The sequence below is a fragment of the Eptatretus burgeri genome, chromosome 3, assembly GCF_056783735.1.
Source record: "Eptatretus burgeri isolate ZD-2024b chromosome 3, Ebu_testis_v1, whole genome shotgun sequence".
Taxonomy (NCBI): domain Eukaryota; kingdom Metazoa; phylum Chordata; class Myxini; order Myxiniformes; family Myxinidae; genus Eptatretus; species Eptatretus burgeri.
This window is the reverse complement of record NC_140963.1, coordinates 87020272-87046583: the sequence shown is the minus strand read 5'-3', so window position 1 is coordinate 87046583 and position 26312 is coordinate 87020272. Positions and strand designations below refer to the sequence as shown.

The window sequence follows — 26312 nt, the reverse complement described above, 5'->3', positions numbered from 1 at the left end:
GAGTTCAAATCCCGCTCAGCTGTTGAATTAATACCATGTGGGGTTGACTCTGCCTGTCATCCTTCTGAGGTCAGCAAAAATGAGTGCCAGCTTGCTGGTATCCTGCGGCGGAGTGGTGACCCATCCAGGATTGTTCCCAATAGCCAAGGAGACTGCTTAAGCAGCACTAATGCTCTGCACAGAATATGGTCCCTATGTATGTATGTATGTATGTATGTGTTATAATTATAAAATTCCACATCAAAACCAGAATTTTTCAACAGTGAAACCATTCAAACTAAGCCATAACCTTGTAAATGTACAGCACGTAAATCTACATGTCCGGCAGCATGCTTTCAAATGTGCTTTGTGAGAGCGTATGTGGGGAACCACACTGTACTGGACACTGGAGAATCTTACCAAGAATAAAATAAACCAATGTCACCCGCAGGGTGACGCGTATCTTGCCAAAAGGTGACCATGTGTGACTTCTTTAAGGTCACACTGAGGTGAACAGAGCTGCTATCCACCAGGAGCAACTCCTTGAGGAATCTCTGCCTACGAGAGATTCCGATGAGAATCGTTCTACAGAGTAAACATGAAAAATATGCGTTTGCCTCATAACGTCACCAAATGACGTCATAATGTCTCAAGCTTGACATATCTAGAAAGCACTCATCGAGTTGTTCAATTTGAGGTACTACACCATATGGTTCCTAAAAATTGAAAATTTGACCTTGGGGTCAAATATGTTTGACCTTAGGTGCTAACCATGAAGGTCAAGGCCAATGGCCACCAAAAATTAATCAGCTGAGCGCCAGACCATGAATTATATTCCAATGAAGTTTGAAGACGATCCGATCAAAATTACTCAAAAAATAAGGGTTTCGTCAACTCCCCTGATTTGCGACAGTGACCTTGACCTTTGACCTTGACCTTCAAAATTGTATGCGCTGAAAGGGACCTCTATAGGCCTCTGATATGCGAAGTTACAAAAATTTCCAATGATAACTGTGCTCTGCAGAATTTTTTATACGTAATTACAGACAAACAAACAAACAAACAAACAAACAAAAAAAAACATACAAGCTGACAAACATCTTGCAAAAACTTCGTTTTGGCAAGATAAAAAAGTTACCTGTGGCTAGTGACAGGTGATTTATTGAGCAGTAGTGACATTGGTCTGGCACCAAGGGGAAGACGAAGGATGCAGTGAATGAAGGCTGTAAGATGTCAAGCAGCATCAAATGCCATGCAAAACTGTGACTCAGGAGTTGTGTTCAAGAAGTAGTGATTTTGTAAGAACTACTCTGGGTAGGAATACTGTTGGACATTGTTGGCCAAAGTGTGTAAATTTACTTCTTTGAGCATATCCCATCTGACAAAAGTTGCAGCGCCTGGCCTGATTTCAACATGCTGCCAAAGTTTGTCTTCCAATTAACTATTACACCACGTGAACGGGCAGCAGGGTGGGAAAGTGCCGCCCCAATTGCTGCAAGCACCATCAACTTCAAAAAAGACCCTGTACTGCACAGGTGAGAAACCTTGTGATGTTTACTCTCAGAAATGCAATCACAAAATCAGAAATTCAGTTCTTTGCAACTGTGACAGAAGCTAGGTCAATGTGCCTCTCCACTGGCTTTACTTGTACAGTAGTCAAATTTTCTGAAGTCCTCACAGTTCACCAACTTTGAACATCGCTTTGCCATCTGTTCATTCTGTTCACGCACTGCTGCAATATGACTCAGAGTGGGTACAACAACCAACTCTTGCTTTGAGTTCTCCAATGCATTGACTTTTATCACAACCCTTTGAGCATCATGTAACTTCTTACCAATCAATGAGACTCCCTTGTTCTTGCATTCTCATGAGTCAATCAGTGAAAGTTGTCCCCATGCCACACGTTTGTTACATGGCTCGCAACTTCTTCCTGCTATCATTCAGGTGCTGACCACATAACTTTCCAAGTTAACTGAAATGTGACAAAGAAATTAACAACCTGAGTGGGGTCGCCAAGGCAATTAACTGTGGGTGCCTGAGAAATGTGTATTTTGTATACGCTTCTTCCCTTTCCCTCTCCCCTCCCCTCCACCACCATCCCCCATTCCCATCTTGTAATGAGCTTCCATGCCTTGACCAACATAATTGTATATAAACTATGCAGTGACTCTAAACAAAACAAATATTCTCACTGTGGAATATTTTCCACGTGAGAAATGCAAACTTACTCATTCAAAACATTGGACCAAAAATTCTACTTTTAAGAAGTAATTAATAGTAGCCAAACCTATTTCAACTAGCATAGCAAACTAATTTTTTTTTAAACGTTGATTCATCAAAATTAAATGGAAATGGGAGTTCATCAAAAAGTCTTGTTGTAAGAGAATCTGTTGAAATTGGGATCAGCTGTAATGGTGAAACTAACTCAAACTGAAATGCAAAAAGGCCGAGGCCAGATGCCTCGTCACAGTGCTGTGTGTGTGTGTGTGTGTGTGTGTGTGTGTGTGTGTGTGTGTGTGTGTGTGTGTGTGTGTGTGTGTGTGTGTGTGTGTGTGTGTGTGTGTGTGTGTGTGTGTGTGTGTGTGTGTGTGTGTGTGTGTGTGTGTGTGTGTGTGTGTGTGTGTGTGTGTGTGTGTAGAAGATGCATGTTCCTTATCGGGACAGCAAGATGACACGGATACTGCAGGATTCGCTTGGTGGAAATTGTCGTACTACGATCGTCATCTGCTGTTCGCCCTCTTCATTCAATGAGTCAGAGACAAAGTCGACACTGCTCTTTGGTCAAAGGTCAGCATCTTCCTCATACTTTATTTCCTGTTTTCTCTCCAACCCCCCCCCATCCCCCCATGCAATCTAAATTCCCATAAATCTTTGAAAATTGTTTCAGGCAATATGTTTTCTTCTTTTTCATTCCTTTCATCTGCCATTGCTCTGTGAGTTATGTTACTGCTGGTACTTTGGACTTTCAAATTTTGCAAACCTTTTCCTCCCAGAGCGAAGACCATTAAAAACACAGTGACAGTTAATCTGGAGCTGACTGCAGAGGAGTGGAAGAAAAAATACGAGAAGGAAAAAGAAAAGAACAAAAACCTGCGGAACCTTGTGCGTCGATTGGAAGAAGAACTCAACAGGTGGCACAATGGTGAGTGGCTTGGGTTTCTTTGATTCAGCGCTCAGGAACCAACAAGCAAGAAATGAATTAAAAGCACATCAAAGTATCGACATATTGGAATAAGTGCTTGTTTATTTATAAACTAGTGTTTTAATAACTGAAATGCCATTTAACACGTGTTTAAATTTTCATTGCTGGTGCATTTGTAGCAAACCTAGGAGGGGGAACTGTAAGGGAAGAATACACTTGCATTCCTTTCTTCTGTGCTTATGTATTTTGTGCAACTTTTGCTTGTCTCTTTATTTTGGGGCATTTGATATTCAAACCATAGCATTATGTATCAACAGTAAATAAACGTCACTGACGCTACTTTTGAATTAGCATAGCAAATTTGTAATCCAGATGGGAGTTCAGACAGCACCGGTCAAACCTGAGCTATAAGCATTTAGTTTTGCCATGAGACCACTCACAGCATTGCAGTTCAGGCATTGGTTGTGACAAATCCTGGCAAAGTGAAATTGCAGGATTCTGTGTGTGCAGGTGAACATGTACCAACCGAGGAGCAAAATATTCCTGGCATGCAAAAAAACCTTATACCAGTAATCAACGAGCTCAGCCTGCCCCCGGACAAGACATTGATCAGTGGAGAGCAGGTCGACAATGGAAATGGGCAGAATTTGGAGGAGGGCATTGTTGCTTTGTACCGGCAACTTGACGACAAGGTGGTTAAAGTGTACTGATGTCGGTGCTAGATTTTTGTTATCTTGTTTGGCTTTGGTATCATTTGTAGTCTGAAAGATTGTAAAGCTGCTTTCTGAAAATGAAATTGCATTATGAAATGTTTTGCTTTGTTTTTTTTTTGTAGAGCATAATCAGAGGAAATTGATGCCAAATGTCTCATTATGCTGTGCTGTGCAGGATGAGGAGATAAACCAACAGTCACAGTTGGTAGAGAAGCTCAAGCAGCAAATGCTGGAACAAGATGAGGTTTGTTGAGGAAGATTATAAGTATTCTAGTTTTCTTGGCCATGATGCCTCTTTCCGAGTTGACTGCAAGAACTAATTTGAATGAGAAATGGTTTATGACAGGTAATCAAACCTGCCAAACGAATTAAAGGTTCCAGTTTAATACCTTTTCTGGAATGGCCAACTCAGTTGTTTGATTGTTGATCTTACACGGTTTTCTTTTCTCCAAGTTGAACGCTTCAATGCGAGTGGATTATGAGCAGCTACAGGAGAATCTTAACAGACTTCAGGAGGAGAATGAAGGAGCAAAGGATGAGGTGAAGGAGGTGCTTCAGGCCCTCGAAGAGCTCGCCATCAATTATGATCAGAAATCTCAGGAGGCTGAAGAGAGAAGCAGACACGGTCAAGCACTTGCTGAAAAGATGGAACGCCAGTCGGTGAGATGCTGATGATCTTTGAACTCTGTTGTTGTTGTGGTGGTGGTGGTGGTGGTGGTGGTACCATTCCGTGTCTAAACTACAACCACTCGGTAGAGCGCATACTTCCACCAGGCTGACCAGTTTACGTTTTGTATCCCACTAAGGGGCTGGATATACATCCGGACCTGAACCAAAATCAAATCGTCTTGTTCTTATCACCTACCCAACTTATCCACCTAGTTTTGTCATAAGTCGTCCACACCTTTTTGAAATATCGGGATGTGTATATATATATATATATATATATATATATATATATATATATATATATATATATATATATATATATATATATATATATATATATATATATATATATCTTCTTCTTTCGGCTGCTCCCGTTAGGGGTCGCCACAGCGGATCATCTGTTATGATCCGCATAGTGATTTGGCACAGGTTTTACGCCGGATGCCCTTCCTGACGCAACCCTGGTCGCCTCTTATGACACAGGGATATGGTACACCTATTCTAACTGGGGCATACACCCGGCATATATATATATATGTATATGTATATATGTATATATCTTCTTCTTCTTTCGGCTGCTCACGTTCGGGTCGCCACAGCGGATCATCCGTATGATCCGCATAGTGATTTGGCACATGTTTTTACGCCGGATGCCCTTCCTGACGCAACCCTGGTCGCCTCTTACGACACAGGGATATGGCACACCTATTTTAACCGGTGTATACACCGGCCCAGTACACTGGTACTCACTTCGCCGACCTCGGAAGGATGACAGGCTGAGTCAACCCCCTGATGTATTAATTCAGTGGCCCAACGGGGCTTGAACTCTGGACCTTTTGGATCCCAAGCCGCTGCCCTAACCACTGCGCCAACACCAGGCTATATATGTGTGTGTATATATATGTATATATATATATATATATATATATATATATATATATATATATATATATATATATATATATATTATATATATATATTATATATATATATTATATATATATATATATAATATATATATATATATATATTATATATATATATATATATACACACACACACACACACACACACACACACACACACACACACACACACACACACACACACACACACACACACACATACAAGGTCCGTCTAAAAAGTAACGGGACTGACTTCACAGAAATTTTATTCCAAAAAATATATTGAAATCACAGCTTGTCCCCTTCAAAATAGTTTCCCTCCAGTCTCACACACATGTCCATCCTCTTCTTCCACGCTTCGATACACCCCGGAAGGCTTCTTCTGGAATCCTCTGGGGCTCCGTCGTCACGGCCCTTTTGATGGCCTCCACATCATGAAATCGAGTCCCCTTGATCACCTTGAGCTTGAGGAATAGGAAAAAAATCACAAGGGGCCAAGACTGGCGAATACGGGGGTTGCCCCAGAGTTGGCACATTCCTCTACGCCAGAAACTGTCGGATGCTCAGGGCACTGTGAGCAGGAGCGTTGTCATGGTAGAGCGCCCAGGCGTTGTTCTCCCACAGATACCTCCTCTTGGCCCGGACTGATCTCGTGAGGTGCTGGAGGATCTCCTTGTACACGTATTGATTCACTGTTTGACCCTGTGGTAGAAACTCAAAGTGGACGATGCCCTTTATGTCAAAAAACGAGATGAGAATCATCTTGCTTTCTTTGTTCTTTGTGATGCCAGACTTTTCCACTGACGACTCTGCCGTTTCGTCTCGGGATCGTATTCGAATATCCACGATTCATCACCAGGAATGACTGTCCCGAGCAGGTCTGGATCGTCCTTGAGGCACTCGATAATGTCTTGACAGACAGTGACTCTTTGCTGTTTCTTGTCCTAGGACAACAGCTTGGGGACCATCTTTGCACACACCTTGCGAATTTCGAGATTTTCAATGATGATGCTCCAGACAGTGTCCTTGTTGATGGAAAGTTCCTCAGCAATCATCCGCACCGTGAGTCGACGATCAGCACGCACTATCTGCTTCAAACGTTCGATGTTGTCCGCCGTTCTGCTCGTTGAAGGTCTTCCAGACCATGGATCGTCTTCATCCTCCTCCCTTCCCTCTTTGAACCTCTTTTCCATTCAAATCCACATGTACGTGACATCGTTTCTTCCCCGTAGACTTGCTGCAGCATTGCGAAGGATTCGGAAGGTGTTTTGCCAAGCTTGGAAAGAAACTTCAGATTGGCTGTTAGGGTTCAGTCCTAACATAGAAATCATAGAAATTTGCAACATAGAAATCAAACCCGATTGTGTTTATACACCGCACAATATTTAATAGCGAATGTAGTGAGCTTCATACTCAACGCGTGCACATGAGAGAACAGTAAAGAACAACAACACAATACCCTGGCAATTTGGAATCCGTGTCGTCGGCTCTGACCCTTTTGCTTCCGGTTTTTGTCATGGGGAATGATGCGTCCCTGGAGATAAAGGCATCGTCGGAGACATGAAAGACCCAAATATCAGACATGGTGTATATTTCCTCCACTGATTTTAATAAAGATAACTCCTGCATCATCAAAAAATAATTTTAAATCGTGATTTACATTATTTGATCGCTGATCCCGAATCCAGGCCGAAGTGACGTAAAAACGTTATACAGTAACAATAAAAATGGTTTTTATAACCATGGTTATAACAATAATGAACAAAGAAAATGTTAATAAAATATGACTTACAAATGATTATCATATCATTATACGGTATAATATAGATACGGTCATTTTTGCAAGTGTGTCGAATGCATAAGTCATAATTCGGAAACCGGGAAGTCGGAAGTCATTGTCTTCAAATGACTGTAGCATTATTTTTTCATTATATTGCAAATGGTGTTGGCCCCATGTCAATCGGCTGAACTTGAAAAATTAGCGTTACGCAATCAGGTGATGACATCATCATTCGGAAACCGGGAAGTCGGAAGTCATTGTCTTCAATTGACTGTAGCATTATTTTTTCATTATATTGCAAATGGTGTTGGCCCCATGTCAATCGGCTGAACTTGAAAAATTAGCGTTACGCAATCAGGTGATGACATCATCATTCGGAAACCGGGAAGTCGGAAGTCATTGTCTTCAATTGACTGTAGCATTATTTTTTCATTCTATTGCAAATGGCGTTGGCCCCATGTCAATCGGCTGAACTTGAAAAATTAACGTTATGAAACAGTTGATGACGTCATAATTCGGAAGTCGGAAGTACAATTCTTTTACATCGGGACACTCCCGGGTACATGTTCTGTCAGCATGTGAAGTTTGGTGAGGATCAGTCCATTACTTTTCGCGTGCATAGGTCACAGAGAAACACACACACACAGACACACTTTCATATATATATATATATATATATATATATATATATATATATATATATATATATATACACACAGATATATACAGGGTGTTCCAAAAAAATGTACTCGCTCTTTAAATGATAATAAATGCATTGTTTATTGACTTAGAAACGAGATTAATGGTTAAATGTATAAATGGATAAATGCATGTTTACAAATGTTCAAACTGACGACCATCACGTTCCAAACACAGCCGATAACGCGGACCAATGGATTCAACAGCGTTACCAATCATTTCATTTGGAACTGCAAGACATTGTCTTTCAATTTCCTCTTTCAGCTCATCGAATGCATAAGTCATAATTCGGAAACCGGGAAGTCGGAAGTCATTGTCTTCAAATGACTGCAAGACATTGTCTTTCAATTTCCTCTTTCAGCTCATCGAATGCATAAGTCATAATTCGGAAACCGGGAAGTCGGAAGTCATTGTCTTCAAATGACTAGCATTATTTTTTCATTATATTGCAAATGGTGTTGGCCCCATGTCAATCGGCTGAACTTGAAAAATTAGCGTTACGCAATCAGGTGATGACATCATCATTCGGAAACCGGGAAGTCGGAAGTCATTGTCTTCAATTGACTGTAGCATTATTTTTTCATTCTATTGCAAATGGCGTTGGCACCATGTCAATCGGCTGAACTTGAAAAATTAACGTTACGAAACAGTTGATGACGTCATAATTCGGAAGTCGGAAGTACAATTCTTTTACATCGGGACACTCCCGGGTACATGTTCTGTCAGCATGTGAAGTTTGGTGAGGATCAGTCCATTACTTTTCGCGTGCATAGGTCACAGAGAAACACACACACAGACAGACACACTTTCAAATATATATATATATATATATATATATATATATATATATATATATATATATATATATATATATATATATATATATATATATATATATATATATATATATATATACATATATATACAGGGTGTTCCAAAAAAATGTACTCGCTCTTTAAATGATAATAAATGCATTGTTTATTGACTTAGAAACGAGATTAATGGTTAAATGTATAAATGGATAAATGCATGTTTACAAATGTTCAAACTGACGACCATCACGTTCCAAACACAGCCGATAACGCGGACCAATGGATTCAACAGCGTTACGAATCATTTCATTTGGAACTGCAAGACATTGTCTTTCAATTTCCTCTTTCAGCTCATCGACTGTTGCTGGTTTTGAGCCGTAAACCTTATCTTTAAGATATCCCCATAAAAGGAAGTCCATTGGAGTGAGGTCTGGGGAACGCGCAGGGAATTCAACACTACCTCTTCGCCGAATCCATCTGTTCGGAAAAGTTGCTTCGAGATAGGCCCTTACATCACGGTGGTAGTGGGGAGGTGCTCCATCTTGCTGAAAGTAAATCTCTTCGACACGTGGACTGACGGATTCCTGCAGCAAGTTTAAGTAAACATCCCCAGTGACAGTTTCGTCAAAAAAGAATGGCCCTAGGATTCCCAATGCTGATATCCTACACCACACTGTAACCCCTGGTAAGTTTAAATGGTGTTCCATTGTAACATGCGGATTTTCAGGAGCCCAGTCGGTGCAATTGTGTCGGTTAATTGAGCCATTTAACTTGAAGCTGGCCTCATCGCTCCAAACAATTTTGGATGCAAATGCTGCATCATCTTCACATTTGCCCAGGTACCACTCACAAAATTCAGCTCTCCGGTCAGGATCGTCTTCATTTAGAGCATGGATTAATGTTGGAATATAACTTTTCCAATTAATTCGCTTCAAAATGCGATGGGCGCTTGATTTTGGGATTCCTGTCTCAAGAGCCATTTGTCGTACAGATTTCTGTGGGGTTCGGTGGTTTCCAGCAATTGATTTTCCTTTGCAGGGGTGGTTGATGACGGTGGTCTTCCTGAACGCTCCTTATGGACGTCATGTACAGTTCCATCTGTTTCAAACTTATCTCAGATGCGAGCAATGGTGCGTCGCGTTGGTGGATCTTTGTGAAAATGTCTTCAAAATTGTCTTTACACTTCCATGATGTTTTCGTGCTTCCAGTAGCACTTTATGATAAATTTTCTTTCTTCAACACCTAGTCGTACTTCTGCCATTATTAGGGTCAATTTGATCTGAAAAAAAATGAAAAATTCAATGTTATGAGGAGCCAAAATGTGAGTACATTTTTTTTGGGACACCCTGTATATGTATATATATATATATATATATATATATATATATATATATATATATATATATATATATATATATATATATATATATATATATGTATAGTTTTTGGCCCCATCCATCAATGGTGAAGAATCACTTTTAACAATCTTTAAAAGCTATTAGATCCGGATCTGGGTCTTCACCAAAATCAAATCAATCCGTCCTTGTCATACAACCAAGCTGTCAACCAAATTTCTACCAAATCTGTCCCAAACGTTTTGAATTGTCATTGTATATTATTGCTTTTTAGCCGTATCACTTCAACAATTAGTGGAACTGGATCCAGATCCTGATCTCCACCAAAATCGAATCAATTCGTCCTTTTCATACACCCAACATGTCCACTTAGTTTTGTCTGAATCCATCAAATTTTGAGATATCCTGCTCACAGACAGACAGACAAACATGAAAACATAACCTCTGTCCACCTTTAGTGGCGGAGTTAACATGACCACAGCATACTCCCACAACACACTGCTGTGACTACATTAAAGAAATCATTTCAAACTAGCCGAAACACCGTCACAGACGGATTCCGTTCATTCAACCACCCTCACCAGCTCACCTATACTCGAGGGACATGGACTGGACAGGGCGTGCTTGCCCCCGCCTACTCATCCCCCGCCCCTGCCCCATCCCCCCCCCCGCCTTCAATTTACTTACCCCCGCCCAAAAATTTAATTGCCCCGCCCCCGCCTCTTCACTCCCCGCACACACACACACTGGTCTCTTGGTTCCCCTCCCCACTTGCCCCCAGCCCCCGCCCCCTGTCCACCCCCTCACATTCAACCCTGCTTACTTCACCCCAGCCCCCGCCCACTCATCCCCCACCCCATTTCCCACTTTCAATTTGCTTACCCCCATCCAAAAATTTGCTTACCTTCCCCCCCGCCTCTTCACTCCCTGCCCCCCTCTCTTCACTCCTCGCCCCCGTCTCAACAAAAAGTGTTTATTCTGCTTCATAGTTGGAGGTTGACTCTTGCCACTATGTGCGATGCACTCTTACAGGTACGAAGTTTCTTTCAGTCCAGGTCACAGTACTGAGAAAAACGTGACGCGACCACTAGGAGGAGCACAAAATTGGTCCTTCAGTATTAATATATAGAAGATACAATGTTTCTTGTTACATTTTTTTGTGTCAAATTCACAGTCTGAGGTAGTCAGCATGTGCAGAAGAGGGTTTTACATTGCAGACGCTATTTTTGAGGAGTGGAATTACACCTCTCAGCAGTGACGGTCTGTCGACGACAGACGTAATGACGTCAGCGAATGACCGATGATGTCATGACGTCCTGACGCCTCTCAGCGGTGACGTCACACGTCGCCATGTAAATGAATGTAAAAGGAAAAGTGTTTATTCTGCTTCAGAGTTGAAGTTTGACTATTGGCACGATGTGCGATGCACTCTTACAGGTACGAAGTTTCTTTCAGTCCAGGTCACAGTACCGAGAAAAACGTGACGCGACCGCTAGGAGGAGCACAAAATTGGTCCTTCAGTATTAATATATAAATCTTTACTCCAAAAATCCTTCCTCATTTTATTTTTCTGCCTCTTTGTTAAGCCATGTGCTTAATGATCGAAACTCCTATTGACTTTTTAAATGAGATGTGTCCAATCGGAAAAGAGTACATTTTCCAACTGCACATTAAAGTTTGTTAGACAATATGTAAATGACTGTAAAGAGGGTGTTTTGTTTGTTTGTTTTTTTCAACCACATCAACATTGATTAAATGTAAGTTTCCTTTGTATAAAAGAAAAGAAAAATGGAGAAAACAGAACGGGAACAACACCTGCGTCTCAAATGTTTGGACGTTTCAGTCCTTGATGCAAACTTCATGTCGTAATATTGTTGAAATTGCATGCTAGAAACACGCGCTCGAATTTTGAGATGAAGCAATAGGACTGAAACTGCTGATCAGCAGAAAATTTTGCAGAAAATCAGCAGAAAATCAGCAGAACTGAAACAAAGCAGAAAATTTTAAACCATGGAAATAGTAGTGTATGCAATTGCGGTTCTGTGCAACTTTTAACATTTTTAGTGTCGTTCTTGCAAACCAAAATCTGGGGCCCACAACACCCCTCAGCGGTCCCCCAAACCAAAATTGAAACCGAAACCATTCTTAAAACAGACTCCAGACTTGGTCGAGCCAGCTTACTAGACCCATTTTTTTTTCCTTTGACAACCACCATTTTTGAGAACAAATGACCAGTATGACACATGCTGCCATACACAAATGCTTGATCGTACCCATGCTCGATACGCTTGGAGAATAGCCACAGGGAACAACAACATGTGCAAACACTTGTTCGTACCCACACTAGGTATACTTGGAGAATAGCAACAGGGAACAACAACACATGCAAACTATCGGGGGTGCAATCGCCATGAAGAAACACCCCAAACGCAAAAGGGGTCCAAATCTTCCCTACTTTTCCCTGCTGCCCAAATTTGGCGGAGCACTGCAGTCACAGTCAGAGCACCGATCGGTCCCCATGGACCTGCCCACTCCCTCTCATCTTCCATCTGAACACCTCACACATAAACAATCAAACACCACACATCACACTCACACTCATCAAATATCCACAACAAACATTTCTTCTTTTTTTTTTCTTTTTTTTTTTCTTCTTTGGGGAGCGACCTCTCTCAGGCAGTCCTCCCCTTTCTCCTCATTCTATCCAGAGGCATAGAAACCATCCCGGGGCCCCGACCACATCAACCTCAGAAATGCACACATAACCTTAATATCCTCCAATACAACACAGATGGCCTCGTCAGCAAGGCCATGCAACTTAAACACTTTATTCTCACAAACAATGTTCATGTCGCCATCATACAAGAAGCCAAATTACATGAGAAAAACAAAACACCAACCATCCCCAGCAATGCACCGATATGCTCACAGATCAAACGCCAGAGGTGAAGGGCTCATCACATACATTCACAATTCAATTCGATACTCACATGTCACACAAGACACAAAAGCACTTCTACCACCAGACAACATCCTTGAACTTCAAGCTTTCACAATCAAAACTCGTAACAAAGCATATATAAACATTTACATACCACCAGACACATCCCCGACTGTACCAACCAAATACTCACCACAGCAACAGAACATTTGCTCCCTCTCAAACACCATCATCGGAGGGGACTTCAATGCCAAGGGCACAGCCTGGTACACCCATCACCAACCAAACACGATAGGCCAAACCATTGCCACACAACAAAATTTGTTATTTACACTGAATGATATACACACACACACACACACACACACACACACACACACACACACACACACACACACACACACACACACACACACACACACACACACACACACACACCAAGCTGGTTACAATATCTCGTCACAAGACATAACATTCTGTTCTCCATCACTTTGCACCACAACTACATGGAGAACAGTGCAACAACTCACTTCAGATCACCTACCTGTCATTACCATAAACACAGCCCAAGACCTCAATGCAAACAAAAATAAAATATTCACCACTTACAAAAAGGTGATGTGGGATAACTTTGGGCATGACACTAAATAAGAATTCCAAAAACACAACAACAATGCCAACATTGACATATAACAGTTCAATATGATTATCACAACCACAGTTACTAAATACATTCCAAAGGGCAATATCAAAAAATACAACCCCAACTACCCGCCAGAAATCGCACACCTCATCAAACAACGAGAGCTTAAAACACAACACACCAACACCCAAAGCACCAGACATAGAAAGGATTCAAACACTAAACACATAAATCAACAACAAAATAATAGTGAAAAAAACACAAAACTGGCACTCCTTTCTACGCACACCAGACAACTCAACCAATACCAAACACTTGCACAAAACCATAAACAGCATCACCAACTCCAATAGTGGCAAAACACCGCACACGCACATAACTACCACAGACAATATACCATCAGAGAAACAACAAGCTAATCCTCATAGACCACTATGCAAACACAAGTCGTATTGGACCCAGAAATGAGGAAAGAAGTATTACAAGACGCAAATTAAGCTGCCAACTCGACACCACCATCACGCCATTCACTTCCGCACAAACAACAAAAATCATCAAAAACTCGCAGGTTGCCGACCCTGACATCTCCAATTTGCATTTAAATCACCTTGGACCACAGGACATAATCAGCCCTCACAAATATAAGCAACTTCTCCTTCCAACACTTAAGAATTCTCCAAATTTGGAAACTAGGCCAAATCATTACCATCCTTCCACCAAAGCAGCCAACGACAATCAAAATCCTGAATAGCTACACACATATCACTTTACTTTGCACACCCTCCAAAGTTACAGAACGCCTAATACTCACACTCACAAACCCTCACATCCCCTCTCACGCACTCAACACAGATTCAGACCAAACCACCCCCCACTGCTCTCCTCACAAACCTAACACAAAACACCTTTGATGGCTTCAACAATAGAAAGCCACCAAAACACTATTCTCACCAAGACATCAGCAAAGTATTGACATGCTTCCAATACTCTTGCTCACAAACGAAATACTCACCACAAACACCAAATGCTGGCTGGCCGACCTATCATGCAGTCATTCATTCGCAATTTTTGACGGCAAGTCATCACGCACACAATACTTTACTAACGGAGTCCCTCAAGGCTCACTCCTCTCCCCTACACTCTTTAATCTGTACATGCATGACATTCCACAACCACCCAAGAACATGCAAATAACCTCGTATGTGGATGATACGACCATTACCTCCACTCATAGCAACATCAACACCACCAGGGCACAACTTCAAGCCTTCCTCAGCACCCTGCAAACCTGGCTCGCCATCAACAGACTGAAAGTCGCCCCCTCAAAATCAAGTCACTCTTTCAACAAATTCCACCAAGGAACATAGCACTGCACCACACACACACCAAACAAAAACACTCGGCATCACTTTTAACACATGTCATTCTTGGATCACATCACACACATTAAAATAAATAAATAAATAACATGCACACCCAGGCTGAACACACTTAGGACTCTCACAGGCACTGACTTCGGACACCACAAAGAAACATCACTAATATACAAACAGTACATTAGATCATTCATTAACTACACCAGCTTATCCTGGGCCTCTAAACTATCAAACACACATCTCAGCCTACAGACCATACAAAACAAAGCCCTTTGCATCATCACAGGTTACACATTAACAACACCCATTGAGCACCAACACACAGATGTAAAAATGAAAGACCACTTGGACATGAGAGGTGTACAGTTCCTTGTAACGGCAAGTGCCAACCCTAATCACCCTTGCACTACATGTACAACCACCCACAGCCCCCTGGACACATTAAAGCGACACCACAAAGATGCGACAGTAACATCCTCCAAAACATCCCCCAATGAACAACGAAAACTACAAAAAACATCCACACCCACATCACCATCAACACTATCAATAAACCAGGCCCAAACAGTATCCTGGGCAATAAACCCCCACCCACCCTTGACACAGACCAACGACTCTCCAGGTCCGATTGTGTTCACCTTGTATGCCTCCGCTGACCCACAGCTCTTGCACTACAAACACAGCCTCAACGTCACCACTGACACCTGCAACCTCTGCCAGGCCGTCCCACACAGAACCAAACACATTATGGAAGACTGATCCTGGCTCCACTGAGACAAGAGCACAACATCATAGATGTGAGAGATGTCTGGGTCGCTGGTGGGAGATCGATCTGCTATTTCAGTGCCACGAACCTGTTCGAGCAGAACTGACTGGGGCAACACAATAACAACCATTCACTTCATTATACCCACGCTTTGTACACTTGGAGAATAACTACACACATATACAACAACAGTCATGCCGAGCAAAACTCCTCTTTCGGGGGACACTATTCACCGTATTGCTTCGGGAGAGATTGGTATTCGAGAAGCCAAAAGGTTGGGGGTCGGACAAACTCGCATGGTATTTGCCAAGGGCTGGAGACACCGGACCATGAAAAGTGGCTGATTCCTAAGCCGACACAGGATATAGCCGACCTACGGAAACGTATTGCAGAGCTGGAAGAACAACACGCAGCAGACATGGTGAACTTGGATGCAGCCACACGTCTGGTGGTCCAAGCAGCAGACCGCATTCAGGAGTTGGAAGTCACCCTAGCCAAAGCCTAGAGCGCCTGGCAGTCGATGTTGCTGCAGTCGGGACAACAAGAACAGCTACTGCTGCCACGGCTCGAAGAAGCAATCCCAAAACATAGGCCTAACAAAAAGCAAAGAGTATGCAAGGGCCGCCGGTAGACTGGAAGATTTTGCGCAGGGGGTATGTACACCAAATACTTATCCTTTTAGTGGGGATCTAGAACCCAGCTTTTCCACTTCCACAGCAGTTCCAGCTGCTTTCCGACTGTTCCTTTGATGTCACACCGTGGTTCCCATACACAAACCCATGCAGCGAAGCTGCAAATGCTGCACAACGTGTTTTTTCGACCCAGGAAAGTGGCTGCGCACAGGCCACACTGCGATTCCTGCACACAGACCCAGGAAGTTGCTGTGCACATGCCACACAATGCTGCATACGTGCCCCATAGACCCCGGAAAATGCTTTGCAAATGCTACATAGACCCAGGAAAGTGCTTTGGCAGTGCTTTACAAAATATGCTCCATAGACCCAGGAAAGTGCTTTGGCAGTGCTTTACAAAATATGCTACATCGACCCAGGAAAGTGCTTTGGCAGTGCTTTACAAAATATGCTACATCGACCCAGGAAAGTGCTTTGGCAGTGCTGTAGCATTGCTGGAGCAACCCAGGAAAGTGCTTTGGCAATCCTTGTTTTTGTTGTTGTTTTTTTTCTTCCTGCCGAGACGACAGTGACGCTGAGTTCCTGTATCTGTTCCCGTCATCCTGACTGCAGCAGCATTGATACTGGAACAGCACGAGCAGGGGTGGGTTTGCCTGCAGCTGGGGTTGCCCTCGTCAAAGGTGTTGGATTTCTGCCAATTTAGAACAAGATATACTGCAAGCATGGATGCCGTCGCCAGTGCACACACAATGGAGCTTGTACAGCAGAATCCAAACACCGTGCCATACTTCTGTGCACACATTTGGGGTGCTGTACTGGCTGCCTACAAGAAAAAAGGTGTGCCTTCCATTATTGGCCGCATTGCTCCAGTTTGTGCTCGAGAGTGGGCCCAGTGGTCGCATAGCGAGTTGTTTTGGGTTCGATGTTCCATTGGCGGGATAGTGTTGTGTACCTGTGATGGATACGTCCTTGCTCTCCCAGTCGGGATGACAGCAAGCCGACTAGAGTACACAGCATCCAGCATTGCAAAGCATTTTCTTGGGTCTACGTAGCATTTGAAAAGCATTTCTCTGGGCTTGTGCACATCATTGTGTGGCATGTGCACAGCATTGTGCTGCAACAAATGTCAATTATTGCAAAGCACTTTCTGGGTCTGTGTGGCATGTGCACAGCCGCTGTTCCAGCATCTGGGGTTGTGCGCAGCATTGTGTGGCATGCGCACAGAACAGTGTGAACAGTGTGAGCAGTGTTGGGTTGGCATGTCCTTCTGACACATTGGGCCTCGGCAAAGGTATTGGATAATCTGCCAATTTTGAACAAGATAGACAATTGCTCTGTATCTTTCTGGTTCTTGGGGAAAGTGACCTATGTGCTCGCCAATGCCGGTGTGGAAGCCTGCTATTGCCGTGGAAAAGGTTTCTGGTACTGCGGCAAGGCCAATGTAGGAGTTCCTCACATTTCCGTAAAGTGGGGATGAAGCTCAGGGGATTCTGTCGTGTTGGTTGTGGTGGTGTGGGGAAGATGCTGCTCGAAGCTCTTGCACTTGGCCCATTGTACCTTGTGCGAGGCAGCGAGCATGACACACCGAAACTGTGCAATGAAGATAGGTATGTTCTGCCCTGGCCAAACAGTCCTGCATTCCAATGCCTGGCTTGCCTCGAGGGCAGATAGAAATGGACGCAAGGTGATCTTTCCTTTTGTTTTGTGTGGTTCGAATGTCTGATGCTGCAGCAAAATGGTGCCTTTTTCCAGGCCGCACTTCTCAAGTTCTCATTCCAGGAAGAAGCCAGATGTTGGTATTTCCTCATCGCTTGCAGCTTCCCCATATGCATTTGCAGGTAGAAGGAAGGGAATGGTCCTTGGCATACCACAAAATATGGTTGCTGCGAATCGAAAGGAAATGTACTCGTCTGATTGGGTCGTTGTGCGGTCGTACTTGCATTTCATTGTCGGCAACGCAGGCCCGATGCAGCAGTTCTTTGACTGATGTTTTGTTTGGATTTGGGCTTTCCAGTACACATATAGGAACCCATTCTACCTGTTTGCCTTGGTTGTTGTAGAATTGGTGTTTTGATTGGAGTTGGATGGGAAAATTTGGTTGGTTGAGGTGCATTTGACTCGGTAGAATGTACCGTTTCCTCAAAGGTGCGTTTTCTCAATGTCCTCGAGTTTGTCGAGAATGTTTTCAAGAGCCTTTGTGCCCCATATGGTTTCACATTCAAGACCTGCAGCTTCTACAGCAATTAGAGCTCTTCTCCCAGATGTAGATTTGAAACATTGCAAGCCAAGAACCTGAAATGTAGTGCCCTCTGGGAAGATAGAATACATCCACCATCCACTCGAATACATCCACCATCCACTGGAATACATCCACCATCCACTCGAATACATCCACATCCACTCGAATACATCCATATCCACCATCCACTCGAATACATCCACCAATTGAGCCCTAGTCTTGAGGGCTTTCTCTTCATATGCTTTCCTTGCAACAAGCAGTCGCTCCATCTTGGCCAGCTCTTCCTCTCTTTGCTTGAAATGCAGCTTGTTCTTTGACGGCTCTATGCCTCCACTCCTCGGCCTTATTTGCATCTCCAATAGCTAACAGATGTGCATCTCTTTTTGCTGTTGATGGGGTCTAGATTTGCCGATCTGTTTGTATTTCGTCCTGGGGCCAGCAAATCTTCTTTCCCTGTGGTGTTTGTGCCATATCCAAGCAACTTTTTGGAGTGTCGGGAGGAGCCTGTTTGGTGGTGGGCAGTTGTGTTTTGGTTTGGCCGTTTGCATGGTGCGAGTATTGTGGATGTGTTGGAAGCTTTGATGTAGCAGCAGAGTGGAGCAAGGTTGATGACTGTCGTTGATACACAGAATGTCTGTGCGAAAGATTGGAAAACAACGGCAACCATACTCTGAGATGGTCCATTGTGTAGCCTACTACCAACATGGTCGTCATCTCTGTTGGCTTCTGTAGAAGCAACTCATATGCCAGGCAATTCCCCCGTCCTGGTGTGTGCATACCATGTTGTATAGATTGTGCCTGAAGGGTAGTCGGCTGGGATGCAACAACGGTCGAGCTCCTTCACAAGATTTTGCCACTGCTTGGCAGTCGTTTGCACTACCAAGAGCCCTTCTCCTTATTCCTCCAGAACGGACACAGTTTGCAAGACATCTTCCACTATTTCTCCTACATCTGCTGAAAGCTCTTTGCCTAGACAACATATGTACAGGGAAACCTCGATGCGAGTGCAACCCTGAGCTTGCACATCTGGATGTAGGAATGTCTTGCGGAGATGTTAGTTGGGATAGTCAGCATAGTCCACCAGATGGCAACCAAAGGATTCTCGAATCTCTCTGGCTTAGAAGTTCAAAACAATCTTGCTGGAGATCTTGGCATGGATTGTCTTGCTTTCTTCTGTTGTCCAAATAAAGGAGCATACGTGGTTGCCTACAGCCTTCGTATTGTCGAGAATTTTTGCCATGTTGTCATCCCCACCGTTGGCACGCATTGTGGTGGCTCGATCTCCCTGTTCTTGCATGTTTTTATTTTCCACCAGGTGTGCCACGAGTACAGGGTGATCTAGAACTCCCGAGAAGTCTTGGGTGTTGGCGATGCAGTGGAGGCCAAAGCCTTGTGGTTCGAGGTCTTTCTGCAGTTTCTGCAGCTCTGCCTGCAGCTCTGCCATTGGAATTTCCAATACATTTACGGTGCCTTCAGAAAGTATTCACACCCCTCAACTTACAGCCTGCATTTGACATGGATAAAATTTATATTTTTTGTCACTGATCTACACAAAATACCCCATAATGACAAAGTTGAAAAAAATGAAGATCTCAAATGTTTTGCATCAATAAATATCCAACCCCTTTGCTATGACACTCCAGATTGAGCTCAGGTTCATCCAGTTTCCATTGAAGGTCCTTGAGATAACTCCACAGCTTGATTTGGAGTCCACCTGTGGCCAATTCAATTGATTGGACATGATTTAGAAAGAAATATACCTTTCTATAGAAGGTCCCCCAGAAGGTCAAAGTAGAAACTCTACTGTGAAGTCCAAGGAATTGAGATGGAATTGTTAGGTGGTATAAATCTGTGAAAGGATATTTCATAAAGCAATTTCAAGTGTTGAAAGTTCCCAAGAGCACAGTGAGCCCAATCATTGGGAAATGGATAGAATATGGAACTACTCAGACCCTTCCTAGAGCTGGCCATCTGATGGAACTGAACAACTAGGCAAGAGGGACTTTGATCAGGGGGTGACCAAGAACCCATGACCACTCTATGAAGAAAATGAACTACAAAGTTCCTTGGCTGAGATGGGGGAACCTGCCGGAAGGGCAACAATCGGCAGCACTTCACAAATGTAGGCTTTATGGGAGAGTGACCAGACAGAACCCATTCCGAGGAAAAAGGCACATAACAGCATGCCTGGAGTTTGCAAAAATGGACGTGAAAGACTGAGAGCATGAGGCAAAAGATTCTGTGGACTGATGAGACAAAAATTGAACTCTTTGGCCTGAATGCAAAGCGCTACGTCTGGCGGAAACGGAGCACAGCTCATAACCCATGTAACACCATACCTACCTTGAAGAATGGTGATGGTAGCATCATGCTATGGGGATGCTTTTCAGGGGTAGGAACTGGGAGGCTTGTAAGGATAGAGGGAACAATGAATGGAGCCAAATGCAGGCAAATCCTTGAGGAGAACCTGCTTCAGAGTGCAAAAGACCTTGGACTGTGGTGAAGATTTTTCATTCCAACAGGACAATGACCCCAAGCATACAGCCAAAGCAATACTGGAATGGCTTCAGAACAAGAATATGAAAATCCTTGAGTGGCCCAGCCAAAGCACAAACTTGAATCTCATTGAGAATATGTGGAAAAACTTGAAGATTGCTGTTCACCGACGCTTCCCATCCAACTTGACATAGTTCGAGCAATTCTGGGAGGAAGAATGGGAGGAAATCGCTTAAATCCAGATGTGCAAAGCTGATAGACATACCCGAGAAGACTCAAAGCTGTAATCGCTGCTAAATTGCTTCTACAAAGTATTGACTCAAGGGGTTGAATACTTATTGACACAAGACATTTCAGCTTTTCATTTTTTAGTGATTTGTAAAAATTTCTGAAAACATGCTTTCACTTTGTCATTATGGGGTATTTTGTGTAGATCTGTGACAAAATTAAATTAAATTAAATCCTTTTTAAATTCAGGCTGCAACACAACAAAATGTGACAAAAGTCAAGGGGTGTGAATACTTTCTGAAGTTACTGTACCTTGGCTACAAAGTAGGCTTCTGGGGTCTTCGGTGAGGTGCATCTTCTGCCAGCCTGCAAGGCCCACCTTTTGCTGTTGTTCTTGATCCTGGCAATAGTGGAGGAAATGATACCCGATGCTTTGGCCCCTACGTTATGGACAATAGCCACATAGATACGTCCTCTTCCCTGTCCAATCATTCTGTGGATTGCCAGCTTGAGAGCTGCAAATATATTCTTCGCCTTGCCCTCCTGCCCAGTGGATTGGAGCCCACTTTTGTATACTATGCTTTGGCGTGGCAAGTACCCAAACATGTATACATTGTCTTCAAAGGCTGACGGCTGGTGTTTCCTGTGTATCTTGCCAAATAGTCCACATCTGAGATGCTGAGACTATGTTGCTTTTATATGTGTTCTCCAGGAGTAGATGGCAAGCAATGCTCTTTTCTACCCGCAGTCCCATGCTAGCAAATGTTACATAGATAGCTTCCATGTTGTTGGAACGTTTGTACAATGCAGTTGACAATATTTGTAGAACCTCTATTCTCCAATTCGATGTTTTTAGACATAGTGCATTCGCTTGTCCGGCACGAAGCTACCATGCTTCCACCTCATGGCCTTGGAAAGAACAAAGCATGCATGCACAGTGCGGCAAAGCACTTGGTCAACATGTTGCAATGACAACGGGGAATATCCTACTTCTGTTGCCCACATGCATGCATGCACGCACGACGCTAATGTGCACTTGCACGCATGTGGATATCGATGTGCTCTGTCGAGCCTGATTTTGTGCCACATTTATGTATGTGGTGCAGTCGAGTACTTGTGTATGCTCACGTGCGCTGTGTGTGTATGGTACCGTAAAGTGTTTCTGTGCAGTTGTTCCTGTAGTTGTTCCGACGATTCCAGCACTGACCATTCCAACTGTTGCGGTCCCCATGCAGTTTTGCTGGCCCGCAGCCTTATTGTTTGTTGCTGTTTCCGGCGTGAACGCTGGTGCAGTTGTAGCTATTCCTGTGCAGTTGCTTGCCTTTCTTCTTCCTACATTTTTTGCCAGTTGTAGTCGGGGCCGCTGGTGGTGTTCCAGCAATCAGAATGACGACTGCAAGAAACTGGGCTGTTCTGGCTTCTGCCAAGTCGACTTTGCTTTTCTGCTGGAACAGCAGCTCCTCTACCAATTTTTCCTTCTCCTTTTCTTACCCACCACACCACTGCTCCTCGACTTCTTCCAACTGGTCCAGGTGTTTTTTTGTCTCCCACATCCAAGTCCCGAATGCAGTCTGCTGCTTGGTCCGTCAGAAGTGTGGCTTTGACCAAATCCACCATGTCTGCTGTGTGTTGTTCCTCCAGCTCTGCGATATGTTTCTGTAGGTCGGCTATGTCCTGTCTATGCTTGGGAGTTGGCTCACTGTAGCTGTTGCTCACTGTGGCTCTTCTCCAAGTGTACTGAGCATGAGTATGATCGAGTGTTTGTGTATGGCAGCATGTGTCACACTGGTCGATTGTTGTGAAATTGGTGTCAAAGAAAAATGCGGGTCTCATAATATACAATAACTTCAGTGTGCTCGGGGCTGCAGAGGAGGTGAACGGATTCTCCCAAAGAGGGTTCAGAGGAAGTGGTATGTATTTGATTCTTGTACTACAACTGAAATTATAGCGAGGTTTGTTAAGTGTTTATAAAATAAATCTTACTATCATTAGTGCTCAAAGAACCATGGCTCTCTCATGACACGACAAATGTAAGGCGTTTGAACACTGAATATAGCACCGTGAGATTTAATATAATCCAGTGGAGGAATGAGATTATTTTGGTGAGTGTAAGGGAGCAGTACCACATGGGAGAATTGGAGTAAAAAACAATGACTAAAAGCACCTCCTGGTTTCGCATAGCCTGCTGTGGTGCTTCAGCTTGAACAATAGTGCATAGTGGAGTACAACATATTTTCCCAGGGCGTGAATTAAGTATTTGTTGTGCTAATGTGATATGGCAGGGGAATGCACCATGCTCTTATCAATGAATGATGAGTATCTTGAAAATGCATATTTTTGCATAACAGGCACACTTGCAGAGTCTGGAGAATGAGTTGACCAAGCTGCAAGATGTCATGGCTTTCCAGCAGAAGAAAGTTGGAGAAATGATGTCTCTCCTCCTCCGAGAGCTTGCTGAGATTGAGACAAACTTTGGAAGCAGAGAGATAAAGGTCAATGCCATTGCTTTCTCCTGTGCGTCATCATTCAATCACACTTTTCTTTATTCATTTGTTGAGGTACGTCCTGAAATACTGTAAGAACTCATGTAAATGTTTTATTTTTCATTGACAGGTACTGCACCAGTGAGGCTCCCAAGCATGTACCATGTTTAAATGTCAAAAGCAGTCAACATGTATATGAAAAACAGATCCACTCACATCTCTCCCCTCTCACCTGTGAATGGAGGGAATAACCAATTAGCTCTCACCTCATCAATTAAAGTCAGGTGGCTAGGATTATATAAATAAATCGACTCCTCCCATGCTCTTCTCGCCAAAGAAGGCTGCATAAAGCAACCACAAAAGGCTACACAAGGTAAGCCTTTTGCTGTTTCAAGTCCTTCCCAGAGTTCCTCCACAGCTGCAAAGACATTCACGTTCTCTTGGTGGTGCAGCTCAAACTGCCGCTCACAGCACGGCCACCGCCTTCGTCAACTCCAGGGACCACCTTTGTAGGCGGTGGGTCCAGTCATTGGCTGCCACTTCTGTGGGCATGCCATCTTTAGGACTATCCCGCCCCATGGGACGACCCCAATAAAAAGTCGTCTCTCCCTTTCAAGGGGTCTGCACCCGACCTTGCCACCATGGCTTGCGGTGTGCTGGCCAAACAGTCCGTGTTGGTGTCACTTTTAAAGCGCATTGCACTTTCTGTCCCTTTTGTGGCCACAAGTGTCCTCAACCTGGCCTCATCTTTGCAGAAGGTTTTACACAACCTAGCTACAGTGGCCTGCAACCTGCATGGCTACAGTGGCCTGCAAAACCATTCACCCCCCTCCAATGTTTTCACATTTTGAAGCCACCTGAGTTTATTTCATGATGCTTTCAAATCAATCTTAATATACAGTCTTCACAAACTACTCAAAACTGTTAAAGTTTTTTTTTAAATGCAGGTAAATATGAATAGTTGTAGATTAGCAGAGAAAATCAGATGATTCTCAGTTGGATAAGTATTCAAACCCTTTGCCTAATTAACCCTAAATTACTTCAGGAACAAATTATTTGTTTGAAAGGTTACAAAATAAGTGCAATAAGGTGGTTTAACTTAAAAGTTAAGCTCCCCCACTCGTCTGAGGAGTTTTAAGGTGCATCTAACTTGGTCAACCAACAAGGTAAACATGAAGACCAAGGAGCTTTCCAAAGAAGTCAAACATAAAGCGGTGGAGAAGCTCGTTCAAGAGAGGGTTATAAGAAGATTTCGGTCACTCATTATCCCTTTGAGTACAGTGAAATCCATCATTAAGAAGTGGAACACATGTCATACCACCCAGACTCTACCCAGATCAGGTCGCCCATTCAAACTCAGCAGCCAAGCAAGCAGGAAACTGGTTCGGGATGTCACTGTAAATCCATCAGTGAGTTTGAAAGATCTGCAAGGCTCTTTGTCTGAGATTGGGGGGTGGGGGTTGGAGGGTTCAGTGTTGATCAATCAACAATATCCCATTCCCTTTACAAACCTGTCCTTGATGGACAGGTGGCAAGAAAGAAACCATTACTGAAAAAAATGCATCTAAAAGCTCACACGGAGTTTTCGAAAAAAAAGCATTTTGAAGGGAAACCCAAACACTCAGACCAATACGATGTTTCTTTATCCGACTTGCAATACGAAAAAAGTAATTTTGTGATTTAAGACAAAATCTTCTTCGTTCTTAGTCATGACGTCACACTCAGAAGTTGATCGCCATATTCGTACTGTCTACGGGTTACATCGCAGTACGATTTAACTCGAGCGGCGAATAATTTTCGATTTTCCACAAATATGCATCGTCAATGCATCCTTGGTGGTTGTGGTAATAGAAACCAAGATGATTTCATGCTACACCAATGGCCAAAATACCCTAAGTTCGCCAATAAATTGGATGAGGCTTGTCTGGAATACCTGAGTGTGGATTGGGCCTACAAAATGTTCGCTTTTGTGCTTGGAACATTTTACAGAGCACTGTTATGAAACAACAGAGATGGCTACATCTTGTGGTTGTCTGCCACGATTGAAAGAGGATGTCATCCCCATGATTAAGCAGAAGAAACTGCTGGAGCTCAAAACTGTAAGACCATAGCTACCAACACATGTACTTTCTCTTCCTCTTGCTGTTGCCTGGCAGTTGCCACAAGAGCACCTGAAAAATGATTATCAATTATCAACACAAATTTCTGCATGTCAAATGAACCCCTGTTTATTTATCGTGGAGAGAAAGTATGTATGTACAGTATCTATTTATCTACTTCTCTGAGAAGATTTGACCAAGGAAGCTAAAACTTTCAGTTTTCAAAAAAAAATTGAACTTTTTGGTCTGAATTCAAAGCGTTACATCTGGCACAAGCTTAACACTGTATGTCACCTAGTCAACACCATCCCTACTGTCAAGCATTGTGGGTGCAGCATCATTTTATGGGGCTATT

General features: G+C 43.3%; 1 protein-coding gene across 1 annotated transcript in view; it reads left to right on the top strand.

The window, feature by feature from the left end:
* LOC147030386 (kinesin heavy chain-like) overlaps window positions 1-26312 on the top strand; it is a 144974-nt gene that overhangs the window by 76463 nt on the left and 42199 nt on the right. Inside the window, exons 10-15 of the mRNA XM_085874362.1 lie at window positions 2618-2766; window positions 2973-3121; window positions 3632-3813; window positions 4010-4078; window positions 4288-4494; window positions 23724-23867. Coding sequence (XP_085730488.1) covers window positions 2618-2766; window positions 2973-3121; window positions 3632-3813; window positions 4010-4078; window positions 4288-4494; window positions 23724-23867 — 900 coding nt within the window. The remainder of the gene's footprint in view (window positions 1-2617; window positions 2767-2972; window positions 3122-3631; window positions 3814-4009; window positions 4079-4287; window positions 4495-23723; window positions 23868-26312) is intronic.